Source organism: Leuresthes tenuis, unplaced genomic scaffold (assembly GCF_036924035.1).
Source record: "Leuresthes tenuis unplaced genomic scaffold, fLeuTen1.0.hap1 SCAF_4, whole genome shotgun sequence".
Lineage (NCBI taxonomy): Eukaryota > Metazoa > Chordata > Actinopteri > Atheriniformes > Atherinopsidae > Leuresthes > Leuresthes tenuis.
The window spans coordinates 1,034,405-1,048,575 of record NW_027325358.1 but is presented as its reverse complement, the minus strand read 5'-3'; the positions used below and the strand labels follow the sequence as shown (position 1 = coordinate 1,048,575).

General features: G+C 51.5%; 2 protein-coding genes across 2 annotated transcripts in view; both read left to right on the top strand.

Annotated features, from left to right (window-relative positions):
- LOC140305260 (striatin-like) overlaps positions 1–6,929 on the top strand; it is a 38,354-nt gene extending 31,425 nt beyond the window's left edge. The window contains exons 12-18 of the mRNA XM_072384029.1: positions 1,436–1,483; positions 1,672–1,793; positions 1,871–2,038; positions 2,135–2,275; positions 2,942–3,043; positions 3,132–3,218; positions 3,381–6,929. Of these exons, the coding sequence (XP_072240130.1) occupies positions 1,436–1,483; positions 1,672–1,793; positions 1,871–2,038; positions 2,135–2,275; positions 2,942–3,043; positions 3,132–3,218; positions 3,381–3,550 (838 nt within the window). The 3' untranslated portion in view covers positions 3,551–6,929. The remainder of the gene's footprint in view (positions 1–1,435; positions 1,484–1,671; positions 1,794–1,870; positions 2,039–2,134; positions 2,276–2,941; positions 3,044–3,131; positions 3,219–3,380) is intronic.
- Positions 6,930–7,828: 899 nt separating this feature from the next.
- Positions 7,829–13,729, top strand: LOC140305262 (BTB/POZ domain-containing protein 3-like). Its single transcript, XM_072384031.1, has 5 exons — positions 7,829–7,957; positions 8,287–8,555; positions 10,387–10,477; positions 10,676–10,794; positions 10,876–13,729. The coding sequence occupies exons 2-5, from the start codon at positions 8,392–8,394 to the stop codon at positions 11,906–11,908; spliced, it is 1,407 nt and encodes a 468-aa protein (XP_072240132.1). The 5' UTR covers positions 7,829–7,957; positions 8,287–8,391; the 3' UTR covers positions 11,909–13,729.
- Positions 13,730–14,171: the final 442 nt, after the last annotated feature.

Below are 14,171 nucleotides of genomic sequence, written 5' to 3'. Positions count from 1 at the left end.
CTGACCTGAGGGGGGCGGTGTTGATGCAGTTCAAAGTCTGACCTGAGGGGGCGGTGTTGACTCGCAGTTCACGGTCTGACCTGAGGGGGGCGGTGTTGACTCGCAGTTCACGGTCTGACCTGAGGGGGGCGGTGTTGATGCAGTTCACGGTCTGACCTGAGGGGGGGCGATGTTGATGCAGTTCACGGTCTGACCTGAGGGGGGGCGGTGTTGATGCAGTTCACGGTCTGACCTGAGGGGGGCGGTGTTGATGCAGTTCACGGTCTGACCTGAGGGGGGCGGTGTTGATGCAGTTCACGGTCTGACCTGAGGGGGGCGGTGTTGACTTAGTTCACGGTCTGACCTGAGGGGGGGCGATGTTGATGCAGTTCACGGTCTGACCTGAGGGGGGCGGTGTTGATGCAGTTCACGGTCTGACCTGAGGGGGGCGGTGTTGACTTAGTTCACAGTCTGACCTGAGGGGGGCGGTGTTGACTCGCAGTTCACAGTCTGACCTGAGGGGGGCGGTGTTGACTCGCAGTTCACGGTCTGACCTGAGGGGGGCGGTGTTGACTTAGTTCACAGTCTGACCTGAGGGGGGCGGTGTTGATGCAGTTCACAGTCTGACCTGAGGGGGGCGGTGTTGACTCGCAGTTCACAGTCTGACCTGAGGGGGGCGGTGTTGACTCGCAGTTCACGGTCTGACCTGAGGGGGGCGGTGTTGACTTAGTTCACAATCTGACCTGAGGGGGGCGGTGTTGACTTAGTTCACGGTCTGACCTGAGGGGGGGCGATGTTGATGCAGTTCACGGTCTGACCTGAGGGGGGGCGATGTTGATGCAGTTCACGGTCTGACCTGAGGGGGGCGGTGTTGACTCGCAGTTCACGGTCTGACCTGAGGGGGGCGGTGTTGACTTAGTTCACAGTCTGACCTGAGGGGGGCGGTGTTGATGTAGTTCACAGTCTGACCTGAGGGGGGCGGTGTTGACTCGCAGTTCACGGTCTGACCTGAGGGGGGCGGTGTTGACTCGCAGTTCACGGTCTGACCTGAGGGGGGCGGTGTTGATGCAGTTCACGGTCTGACCTGAGGGGGGGCGATGTTGATGCAGTTCACGGTCTGACCTGAGGGGGGGCGGTGTTGATGCAGTTCACGGTCTGACCTGAGGGGGGCGGTGTTGATGCAGTTCACGGTCTGACCTGAGGGGGGCGGTGTTGATGCAGTTCACGGTCTGACCTGAGGGGGGCGGTGTTGACTTAGTTCACAGTCTGACCTGAGGGGGGCGGTGTTGACTCGCAGTTCACGGTCTGACCTGAGGGGGGCGGTGTTGACTCGCAGTTCACGGTCTGACCTGAGGGGGGCGGTGTTGCCACAGAGTCACATGAAAACTGCAGAATATTTCGTATTTTAGTTAAAATACTTTGTTTCCAGGTTCTGAAACCCACTTTAACCTTGCAGGTGTGCTGCGTTAGATGTGGAGCCCATCTACACTTTCAGAGCTCACAGGTGAGATCCTGTTTACCTGAAACATTTAAATGTAGCTTCGTGTAGTTAATATTCGATTCTAAAGCAACTTACTCACATATAAACTTAGTTTTATTCTGATAAAAGTTAGTTCTGCTTCTTCGAATATTTAGATTAGGATATAAATGTATAATGTTTGAAAGAAAGTTAAAATGTTGTTTCCCGGGCAGCGGGGCTGTTCTGTGCGTCACCATGAGCTCAAATGGTGAGCAGTGTTTCAGTGGGGGGGTGGACGGTACCATCCAGAGCTGGAACACCCCCAACCCAAACATCGACCCCTACGACTCCTACGGTACGTCCCAGTCTGCAGAAACCTAGCTTTTAGATCAAAACTTAAAATGTGATCTGGATGAATTTGTTGCGTTGCAGAGCCCTCCGTCCTGCGGGGGGCGCTGTGCGGTCACACGGACTCAGTGTGGGGTTTGGTGTACAGCTCCGCCCACCACCGCCTCCTGTCCTGCTCGGCTGATGGGACGGTCCGGCTGTGGAGCGCCGCCGACACCTCGCCATCTCTCGCTGTTTTTAACGAGCGAGGAGGTGAGAAAACGCTGAGTCATCGAGCTGTTTCTCCTCTCTTCTTCTGCTGCTTTTTGCCTTTCATTAACGTCTGTATCTGGACCGGTTCTGTCTCAGAGCTGGGGATCCCCACCTCAGCGGACCTGGTGAGCAGCGAGCCGGCTTACATGGTGACATCCTTCAACACCGGACACATCGGACTCTTCAACATGGAGACGCAGCAGCTCGTCCTGAAGCTCGAGTCCGCCGGACCGCCAGGTATGACCTTCACATGACCTTCACATGACCTTCACATGACCTTCAGAGTCATAGAGGAAGTGGACCAACCACAATCTGCTGCTTTATACCCAGACGTCTTTCAGATTTCTGTTCTAATGAAATCTATCGTGACTTTAACCCTCATCACACATCTGATGTAAAAAATGATGAGAAGAACAAGATGTTGAAATGATGGAGGATGGTGTTGTAATTCCCAGTTTCACCTGATGATGGCAGTAGTGTTAGATTTGTATGCCTCCTGTAGCTCATATAAATAGAGGCTCCATACACAAATTACCTTTTTTTGCCTGTTCTGCTCAGGGAATCTTTACTTTTTGTACTTTTACAGTGAAAATGGTGTTCCACATGGTTCTGTTTAGGGACTCCTCCGACAGGCTCAAACTTATGTCCTGTTTAATTAAAGTAAATATTAGGCAGACGAGACTCAGATTTATGTTTCCTCAGCCAGCTGCTATGAACACAAAATGATTATTCTGGGTCAAATTTACAGCTTATGAAGCCAGAAGTTCTCTGAAAGTCTCGTGGAAAAGCGAAAGAAAGTAAAGAAGGAGCCACGACTTCCTCTAAAAGTCGTTTTTTAGTGAGTGTGGTGCAGTCTGAGCTGAAGGTTTCCACGCTAACGTGCTCTTCTTCATGTCCTCACAGAAGCTCCCTGTAAGATCAACAAAGTGCTGAGTCATCCCACGCTGCCGATCACCATCACCGCCCAGGAGGACCGGCACATCCAGTTCTTCGATAACAACACAGGTGGGACGGCGGCTCGCTTATCCGTCAGTTTACGAGCTTCACGGCTCTTTCTTTGCTGTCTGACTCAGAGTCTTTTTTCTAACTGAAGGTAAACTGATCCACTCCATGGTCGCACATCTGGACTCTGTGACGAGTCTCGCTGTGGATCCAAACGGGCTGTACCTCATGTCAGGCAGTAAGACTCCTCCCACATTTCAGTGTCATATGTCCCGTGTTCATCTGAGGTTCAACACCTGATGATGTCATGTGTGACCAACACAAAATGGCAGCTCTCTGTCCAATGAGAGGAAGCGCTGACACGTCGGCCATCTTTTCTCCGTCTCTCTCCTCCTCTTAGGTCACGACTGCTCGATCCGTCTGTGGAACATGGAGAGTAAGACCTGCATCCAGGAGTTCACCGCACACCGCAAGAAGTTCGAGGAGTCCATCCACGATGTGGCGTTCCATCCCACCAAATGCTACATCGGCAGCGCCGGGGCGGACGCGCTCGCTAAGGTCTTCGTATGACCTGGAACGGTTGGGTGGCGAGTTGCAGACAGGAAACGCCACGTTGGGACGGGTATTTCTTGGGTTTTTTTGGAAGGTGGATGACTTTGTTTTCTCGAGCCCTTTAACAGCCTTCAGATCTCGAGCCCCGCCCCCAGCCTTCAGATCTGGAGCCCCGCCCCCTGCCTTCAGATCTGGAGCCCCGCCCCCTGCTTTCAGATCTGGAGCCCCGCCCCCTGCCTGCAGATCTGGAGCCCCGCCCCCTGCCTTCAGATCTGGAGCCCCGCCCCCTGCCTTCAGATCTGGAGCCCCGCCCCCAGACTTCAGATCTGGAGCCCCGCCCCCTGCCTTCAGATCTGGAGCCCCGCCCCCTGCTGGACTCGGGCTGGCCCGCGTCTCAAAAACAAACGAACCTCTGGGTGAGCGGGCGGCGGCGCATTAAACGGCGGCCTCGGTTCTGAAGCTGGAAGCATTATTTCTCCCGTCTCTAACCCAAACAGCTTCACTTATTCGTCTCCATAATGTGCCTTTTTTCTTCTGAACATCCATTTTTAGGTTTAGAGACGTGAGAGCGGTAAAATAACCCAAAAATGAGTCGTGGTCGGTGTTCAGCTGCCCCACACGATCCAAACCGACCTCACCTGAACAACCAGACTCTGTCCAGGAGGTTAGATGTGAAGAACCCGAGCTGAAGGGCAGGAAGTCTCAGGTCAGGTCCAAACAGCTAAAGACCTGATTTAAGGACTTGTTCTGGTTCCTTTCAGCCTGAAAGCTCGAGCTGCCCTCCGACATCCTACAGATCGCTTCTGATTCACCTAAAAACTGACGTCTTCATGTCCCCCAAATCCCCCCGAGGTTCGTCCTGGAAGTGCTTCAGAGGTTTAGAGGGAGACAGCTGAGATGAACTCCAGATGTTTCAGACCGCTGAAACAGACCAAACGCAGTCACAATATGAGAGAGGAAAGATGGATTTAAAGGTTTAGTGAGCAGCAGAAGTTCTGCAGGAGCTTCAACACAAACGGTCCATATTTAACATGCTGTAAACAACTCGTTTCCTTTCTGCTTCCTGTGACCAAGAAATGATCCACAACAGTTTAAACTAACAGCGTGTAACAGTTACTGCCATCTGGTGGTCAGACTGGAGATAACAACCGACCACTTTCTCACCAACTTTATCTGCAGGTTAAGTCACAGAAGACTTTTGTTCTTCATCGGTTCAGTTAAAGTCACGTTTAAACACAGAAATGTTCATTCTGAGGTCATGAAAGTCGGTAAATCCTGATAGAAACATCATTTTTAACAATAAAACGATAGATTTTCTCATCCTGAAGCTGTGTTCAGAGCCTCTTTGCCGTGAGGTTTCTCCTCTTCAGCTGGACTTTTTCTGACTGCTGAGACGAAGCGTTCGGGTCACTTTAAGGAGTTCTGGACTCGGATCGTGTGCTTGTTTTACATCGCGGTGATCGAGGCTCCGGTGGCGTTTGGTGTATTTACAGATCAGAAGCTTTTGTTTTTCATCTGCTGATGTATTTATTTCAGTTTTAAAGGAGACTTCAGACAGTTCCCACTAACCCTAAACTAACTTTAAATCGGCCCCCAAACTGAGCGCCGGCCTCAGATTTCTACCTGCTTTATACGCCTGGAGACGTTGTATTTTGTGTAATTATTCAGACTCGGAGCGATTACTAGTTTTCTAAATGACTCGTGTTTGGTGACAGATTTTTATTTCCTTTTTTTTTATTCTCCGTTTTACTTGAAAAGTGAAGTTTCTTCCTTTTTGGGGTTTCTGCCGGTGGCTTTCGTTTGCTTTTAACCAAACTTTCATCTCATAAACGGCTGCTTCCTGTCGTGTAAACAGGGGAAACTGACACATGTACAGTTTTTAAATGTTAAAGCAATTGTATTTATTAACCAGGTGTAAAGGGATAACTGAGGGAAATAGTTTTACCGACTTCTGAAAGAGCAGAAAGAACAAACTTTGTATTTGCCGGTTTCTTTAAAAGGTTTGATTCATGTGATGTTTTCACTGTTTTATCCTGAATGTAAACTCATCCACAGAGAAGACCAGATAAAGAGTCTGTCTGCACTGAACCAGCTGAAGATGGAACTGCAGAGGCTCAGATTTAGTTTACTGACATGCAGCAAAACAGTCAGACGTCAGATCTTTGCCTCGATAAAGTTTCTGAGATCAAACTGGGAAATATCCCAGATGTTCCTGAAGAAGAGCTCTCTCCATTCTCCTCTTGAAGATGTCCACCACAGCCGTTGTTTCTTTTCTGCTCTTCTTCTACTGAACCACGCCCATGGTAGCCCACAGCGCCCCCTGTGGTGACACCACGCAGCTGAGTTTTTTCTCTTTAAACCATCGATGGAAACGGGTCTGATTCATGTTTTTTCTTTGAGGCTTTTTAAAAGATCTCCTCAGATTTGCTTCAGCAGTGAATAAAAACCAGTTTGAACCAATGATCTCAAACTTTAACTACAGTAAACTCCAATTATCCCTGAATGAGTGTTTAAGACCCTTTGAAGCTATAAACACTGTCTTCTTAGTAAGAAAATAAATAATTTGAGTCCTTTACGCTCAAAAAGTGGTTCTGGGAAGTAACATTAAAGCTCTTGTTGTTTAATAAGTAACTCACACTAAAGAATGCTGCTTCTTTTAGAGGATTATATATGTTTCATGCTTCTGTTGGTGCAGATAAATCTGGATTTGGATGGAGAACAGATGATGTAAAGGGACACAAGTTATTTAGCCAGAGAAGCGTTTTACAGTCAGATTTACAGCTGTGAAGATCTGCTGCCTGTTGTTGTTGAATTTCTGAGGGTTTTACTGACCTTGAAGCTGCTGATGGACTAACTTCTTCCTCCTGACTCACCAGTTGAACAGTTTCAGGTCTTTCGCTTCCCTTTCAGCTGGTTCAGTGTGGAAGTTATTTCAGTACATTCGACTTCACTCGGGTGGAAACCTCCATCTGACTCCATCTTTTTCTGCTTTATCACATCTTATGAAGCTACGAGGAGCAGAAAAGGCTTCCACAGCAGTGGTTTCCAACCTGGAGTGTCAGGTTTTTAATTTGATTCACAAACCGGAGCCGAGTCCTTTAACAGCTCTTTACCTTCAGAGCAGCCATTTGATCAGGTAACTACTGATGTGAGCAGCTTCCGTCTGCCTGTAAATTATCGTTGTTCTTTGTACAGTTTTCCTGTAAAGAAGAAGCTGCTATGGCTGCACACACACACACAGGTTTCCTTTTTCATGCTTTTTTCTTTGTGTGAGTGGCAGATTTACAGTAACAATAAAGAAATCTGTTGTGATGCTGCTGTGTCTCTTTGTTGCATCAAACAACACAGGAAGCTTTTATTTTAGGAGTTCTGTGTGGATGAGTTAATAAAACCATGGAAACCAGTTCAGTGTTTGGTGAATTCTTCAGTTCACACACAGCTCTGTGTTCAACTGTCCTCCAATTTAAAAGAGACGATGGTGTCATAAAAGCAGGCAAAATCAAACCAAAATCAAACTAAAATCAAACCAAAATCAAACTAAAATCAAACTAAAATCAAACTAAACAGTCAAAATTTAGAATTAATATATCAAACCACTAATTAGATGCAAAACATCAACTTAAGGATGAAACTAATGTCATGTTGGATCGGGATTCAGATGCAGGCATCCGAAAAATATTTTCTAGAAATAAATCTGCTTATTTACGGAAACCGAGAAACGGCCGTGGATCTTTTATTTTATTATTTCGTTATCTTGAGATAACAAAGATCGTTTTCTCGTGATAACGAATTAATTTATAATGTGTTCGTCTTGATTTCAACCTACAAGAGCTGCCACGAACGGCTTCCGTAGCTGTAGCTGTCAGACATATAAAGATGTTATATGAAGATGATCTCTTTATGTCTCTAAATAGCTGTAGCCTGCCGATAAGTTGCACTTTACGTTAGTTTGTTAATTGACTGGGTTTAATTAGGAGCTACCGGTTAGCAGATAAACTCGCACCTGTCCGGCTGCTTCAGGTAACAATTCTTTATCACTAGAAAACAATCTTTGTCATGTTGAGATAAGAAGTCGTTATCACGAGATAACAGTGCATAAAAAAAAATGTTCTACGGCCGTTCTCGGCTTCCGTACTTATTTGGACATATTTATTCATTTATTTATTTATTTTTATTTGTAGTTATTCATTAAATGTTTTTTTCCCTGTAGGAAAGTTACTGCTGTAATCCGCCAGGTGGCGATGAGCAGCTTTTTCAGTTCCACTGCAGCCAGAAGAAGAAGAAGTCTCGCTCCTCTGTTGTGATTGGCTGGTAAGCTGCGGTCCTCCATGGAGCTCTTGGTAAACAAATCTGATCCGCAGGTCCGTTAAACACCACCGCTTCATGTGGAACATTTCACGAGAAATCCGCCAGTGTAACACTTCAGTAAGTATAAACGAAGTTATTCACCGAACCACGGCGTTGGATTTACTCATTAAAAGCAGTTAGCCTCTCGGTTAGTTAGCTTTTTAACTAGCACCAACATGCTAAAGTTAACGGATGAGTCAAATATTCGGAGCTCGAAGTCTTTATTTGACGTTTTATGTTTGCTGACTGTGTGTCTGAGCAACTGTTGAGATGTTTTACTGATTTAAAATGTAGTCGTTATGTCATAAAGTAGCTGATAAAAGTGGTTGGTGTCGTGTAGCTAAGGTTAGCTTAGCTCAGGAAAAACCTTCAGATTTTACATGGACTTTGGTGTGGCTGCTCTTCAGTGTCCGAGCGTGAAACAACCGTCCGGATTTCACCGAGCGGCGGTTCGGATCGGTTCGGGCCCGGAGCTGCCATGACCCGGCGGCCTGCGGTCTGATTGAAAGAGAATGGCTGCAGAGCTGTTTCCCACCAAGAAGCTGGTGTCCTCCGCCTCGACCAGCAGCACCGCCTCCATCCAGCAGTACCAGCAGCAGAACGTGACCAACAACAACGCCGCCGCCGCGCAGGGCTGCTGCAGCTGGCAGGGCCTGTTCCCCACCATCCGGGAGAGGTGAGTCAGAGCCGGGGTTCAGTCGGAGCCGGGGTTCAGTCGCAGCCGGGGTTCAGTCGGAGCCGGGGTTCAGTCAGAGCCGGGGTTCAGTCGGAGCCGGGGTTCAGTTACAGCCGGGGTTCAGTCACAGCAGGGGTTCAGTCGGAGCCGGGGTTCAGTCGGAGCCGGGGTTCAGTTACAGCAGGGGTTCGGTCGGAGCCGGGGTTCAGTCACAGCCGGGGTTCAGTCACAGCCGGGGTTCAGTCACAGCCGGGGTTCAGTCACAGCCGGGGTTCAGTCACAGCCGGGGTTCAGTCACAGCCGGGGTTCAGTCACAGCCGAGGTTCAGTTACAGCCGGGGTTCAGTCGGAGCCGGGGTTCAGTCGGAGCCGGGGTTCAGTTACAGCAGGGGTTCGGTCGGAGCCGGGGTTCAGTCACAGCCGGGGTTCAGTCACAGCCGGGGTTCAGTCACAGCCGGGGTTCAGTCACAGCCGGGGTTCAGTCACAGCCGGGGTTCAGTCACAGCCGGGGTTCAGTCACAGCCGAGGTTCAGTTACAGCCGGGGTTCAGTCGGAGCCGAGGTTCAGTTACAGCCGGGGTTCAGTCACAGCCGGGGTTCAGTTACAGCCGGGGTTCAGTCGGAGCCGGGGTTCAGTCACAGCAGGGGTTCAGTCACAGCCGGGGTTCAGTCACAGCCGGGGTTCAGTCACAGCAGGGGTTCAGTCACAGCCGGGGTTCAGTCGGAGCCGAGGTTCAGTTACAGCCGGGGTTCAGTCACAGCCGGGGTTCAGTTACAGCCGGGGTTCAGTCGGAGCCGGGGTTCAGTCACAGCAGGGGTTCAGTCACAGCCGGGGTTCAGTCGGAGCCGGGGTTCAGTTACAGCCGGGGTTCAGTCACAGCCGGGGTTCAGTCGGAGCCGGGGTTCAGTCACAGCAGGGGTTCAGTCACAGCCGGGGTTCAGTCGGAGCCGGGGTTCAGTCACAGCAGGGGTTCAGTCACAGCCGGGGTTCAGTCGGAGCCGGGGTTCAGTCACAGCAGGGGTTCAGTCACAGCCGGGGTTCAGTCACAGCAGGGGTTCAGTCACAGCCGGGGTTCAGTCACAGCAGGGGTTCAGTCACAGCAGGGGTTCAGTCACAGCCGGGGTTCAGTCGGAGCCGGGGTTCAGTTACAGCCGGGGTTCAGTCACAGCCGGGGTTCAGTTACAGCCGGGGTTCAGTCGGAGCCGGGGTTCAGTCACAGCAGGGGTTCAGTCACAGCCGGGGTTCAGTCGGAGCCGGGGTTCAGTCAGAGCCGGGGTTCAGTCACAGCCGGGGTTCAGTCAGAGCCGGGGTTCAGTCACAGCCGGGGTTCAGTCAGAGCCGGGGTTCAGTTACAGCCGGGGCTCAGTCAGAGCCGGGGTTCAGTTACAGCCGGGGCTCAGTCGGAGCCGGGGTTCAGTCGGAGCCGGGGTTCAGTTACAGCCGGGGTTCAGTCAGAGCCGGGGCTCAGTCAGAGCCGGGGCTCAGTCAGAGCCGGGGTTCAGTCGGAGCCGGGGTTCAGTCACAGCCGGGGTTCACATTTGGATTCAAAGCCCGTTAAAAGGCGCCTTGTGTGGAGTCTCATCGGGTCAGATGTGGATCTGAATGCGTTCACACCTGTACCTTCAGGTGACTAAAGGTCACACAGATGGGAAATAACATGGATATGAACCCAGAGCTGTCAGTCAGAGCGGTCTGTCCTCCCTGTGTTAGAGGAGACCGTCTCAGACCAGCTTAGGTTTGTCCTGTCCGGTGCTCCGTAGACGTTCAGGAAGGCAGACAAAGCGGAGCTCGGGCCTGAGAGCGCTGACCGTTGGTTCCTTCTGTGTTTGCAGGAATTCAGTCATGTTCAACAATGAGATGATGGCAGACGTTCACTTCGTGGTCGGACCGCCGGGCGGCACGCAGCGGGTCCCCGGACACAAGGTGAGAGTCCGCCGGAGACGGTCTGCTGTCTGTAAGAGAGCATCTCTGTTTTATAGATCTGATCCAAACCAGGAAACAGGCTGTGAAACGCAGGTTCTGAGCTAATGATCTGGGATATTTACGGTCCCGCCTCTTCTCCCCGCCTCTTCTCCCCGCCTCTTCTCCCCGCCTCTTCTCCCCGCCTCTTCTCTCCCTCAGTATGTTCTGGCCGTCGGCAGCTCTGTGTTCCACGCCATGTTCTACGGAGAACTGGCTGAGGACCAGGAGGAGATCCGGATCCCTGATGTGGAACCTCCCTCCTTCCTGGCCATGTTGAAGTAGGTGTGGTTCTGTTTGTTCCGGCGCCGTTTCGCCGCCGCCCAGAAGCATCAGACTCAGAAATGGTTTCCCCCCCGCAGGTACATCTACTGCGATGAGATCGACCTGTGCGCCGACACGGTGCTCGCCACCCTCTACGCTGCTAAAAAGTACATCGTGCCTCATCTGGCCCGGGCCTGCGTCAACTTCCTGGAGACCAGCCTGAGCGCCAAGAACGCCTGCGTGCTGCTGTCCCAGAGCTGCCTGTTCGAGGAGCCCGACCTGACGCAGCGCTGCTGGGAGGTGATCGACGCCCAGGCCGAGCTGGCGCTGCGCTCCGAGGGCTTCTGCGACATCGACGCTCAGACGCTGGAGAGCATCCTGCGGCGGGAGACTCTGAACGCCAAGGAGATGGTGGTGTTCGAGGCGGCGCTGAACTGGGCCGAGGCCGAGTGTCAGAGGCAGGACCTGTCGCCGAGCATCGAGAACAAGCGGCTGGTGCTGGGCAAGGCCATCTACCTGATCCGCATCCCCACCATGGCGCTGGAGGACTTCGCCAACGGGGCGGCGCAGTCCGGCGTGCTGACGCTCAACGAGACCAACGACATCTTCCTGTGGTTCACCGCCTCCAAGAAGCCGGACCTGCTGTTCTGCAGCAAACCTCGTAAAGGCCTGTCGCCGCAGCGCTGCCACCGCTTCCAGTCCTGCGCCTACCGCAGCAACCAGTGGCGTTACCGCGGCCGCTGCGACAGCATCCAGTTCGCCGTGGACAGGCGCATCTTCATCGCCGGCTTCGGCCTGTACGGCTCCAGCTGCGGCTCGGCCGAGTACAGCGCCAAGATCGAGCTGAAGCGGCAGGGCGTGGCCATGGCCCAGAGGATCATCAAGTACTTCTCGGACGGGTCCAGCAGCACCTTCCCGGTGTGGTTCGACTACCCGGTGCAGATCGAGCCCGACACCTTCTACACCGCCAGCGTGGTTCTGGACGGCAACGAGCTCAGCTACTTCGGTCAGGAGGGCATGACGGAGGTGCAGTGTGGGAAGGTGACCTTCCAGTTCCAGTGCTCCTCGGACAGCACCAACGGCACCGGCGTGCAGGGGGGGCAGATCCCCGAGCTCATCTTCTACGCCTGAGCCGGGCCGAGGTTCCCGGACTCACAGAACCGCGGGGAGTCGGGACCAGGTGCTCCGGTTCCAGCTGAATGAAGTTTTAAACCTGTGACGATGAAGGCTTCCTCTTCCTCTTCCTCCTCTCCCTCTTCCTCCTCTTCCTCTTCTTCCTCCTCCTCCTCCTCCTCTTCCTCCTCCTCTCCCCCCCCCCCCCCCCCCCTAAAGGTGGGCGCATCACAGCGTCCGTTACTGTGAAGATCAAAGTGGTGTTGGGACTACTTTCAGAGGCGGATTAATCCACCGGCCTTTGATTTCAGTTTGAATTTAAACATGAAGGAAAGCAGACATCCCATAATGTTTGTACCCAGCTGTTCAGCTCATGCTGGATCATCAGCCACAGACTCCTCTGGGCTCTTTAACCGGGTCAGTTGGTTGATGAGCCGCACTAACCAGCACTAACTAGCACTAACCAGCACCGTGCTCTGAACAGAACTCTCACCTGCAGCTCGTTGAAGAAGTAAAACAGTCGCCCTGACTCTGCAGAAACAGAAACATCAGGACCTTCCTCGCCCCCCGGCTCCTGATCGGCTCCTGATCGGTGCATTGATCGGCTCCTGATCGGCTCCTGATCGGTGCATTGATCGGCTCCTGATCGGTGCATTGATCGGCTCCTGATCGGTGCATTGATCGGCTCCTGATCGGTGCATTGATCGGCTCCTGATCGGTGCATTGATCGGCTCCTGATCGGCTCCTGATCGGTGCATTGATCGGCTCCTGATCGGCTCCTGATCGGCGCATTGATCGGCTCCTGATCGGCGCATTGATCGGCTCCTGATCGGCGCATTGATCGGCTCCTGATCGGCTCCTGATCGGTGCATTGATCGGCTCCTGATCGGCTCCTGATCGGTGCATTGATCGGCTCCTGATCGGCTCCTGATCGGTGCATTGATCGGCTCCTGATCGGTGCATTGATCGGCTCCTGATCGGTGCATTGATCGGCTCCTGATCGGTGCATTGATCGGCTCCTGATCGGTGCATTGATCGGCTCCTGATCGGCTCCTGATCGGCTCCTGATCGGTGCATTGATCGGCTCCTGATCGGCTCCTGATCGGCGCATTGATCGGCTCCTGATCGGCGCATTGATCGGCTCCTGATCGGCGCATTGATCGGCTCCTGATCGGCTCCTGATCGGTGCATTGATCGGCTCCTGATCGGTGCATTGATCGGCTCCTGATCGGCTCCTGATCGGTGCATTGATCGGCTCCTGATCGGTGCATTGATCGGCTCCTGATCGGTGCATTGATCGTTTGTTTTACTGTTCGCTGTCTGACCCGATCTGTGATGTTCAGCAGGAGAAACATCCAGAGAGTCATTCATTCTGTTCTGTAGCCTGCAGAAAGACTCGCTCTGCCACCCCCCCCCCCCCCCCCCCCCCCCCAAGTCTAACTGCAGAACCGGGCTGACGAGTCCTGGAGGAGTTTGTTGCTGTTAGTTAGCTGCTGACATCATCATGAGACGCCCTCGGAGGCTGTAAACCGTTCCCATGGCGACCAGTCTCAGTAGGTTTTCCTTTCCTGAAAGCTCCTGATGGCTCATTTAAAGGGACATTCCCCTCATTGCCCACCTGAAGCTCCGTCTGCTGGGTCTCATTCTTTCATGTCCGTCGCCTCATTAATGTCACAGTTGTGTAAATATATTTTATGGGATTCACTTCTTCATCTAATCTCTTTAAAAACTAACAGTTTTCTATTTGATTCTATACTGAAAAGTTCTATTTTTGTTCCAGAATGTGCAGCGTGTCAGTGGCCTTATCGACGTGTTGTTTCAAATAAAAGCTTCAGTCCACTCGTCTGAGTCTGTCCGTCTTTAAAAAGGTGATTCAAGGGAAAAATCTTCCTGTAAGACCTGAAGGAATGAGCCCAAACCAATAAATCATGCAAGCAGAAAGCGTCCGGAGTCATTGGAATGACTCGGTCTGTAAAGTCTGTTTTAGCGGCTAAAACATCAGAAGTAATTTTTAAAGAGATTTGTCTTTATTTCTTAGCATTTAAACGGTAATGAGACAAAGTCAAAATATTCAGTTTGAAGTCTGAATTATTACTGAAATTAGTTATTTTAATGTCTTGTAATTTGTTTTTTTTATTTCAAATTGATCAAAAAGTCAAAATGCTGATTTATTTTATTCCTGATTAAAATTCAAACTTAAGCTGTGAATCAAAAGCACAGATGTGAGTTATTCAGAATACTATTTTATTTGATATACTTATTAATAAGATGTTTATTCGTG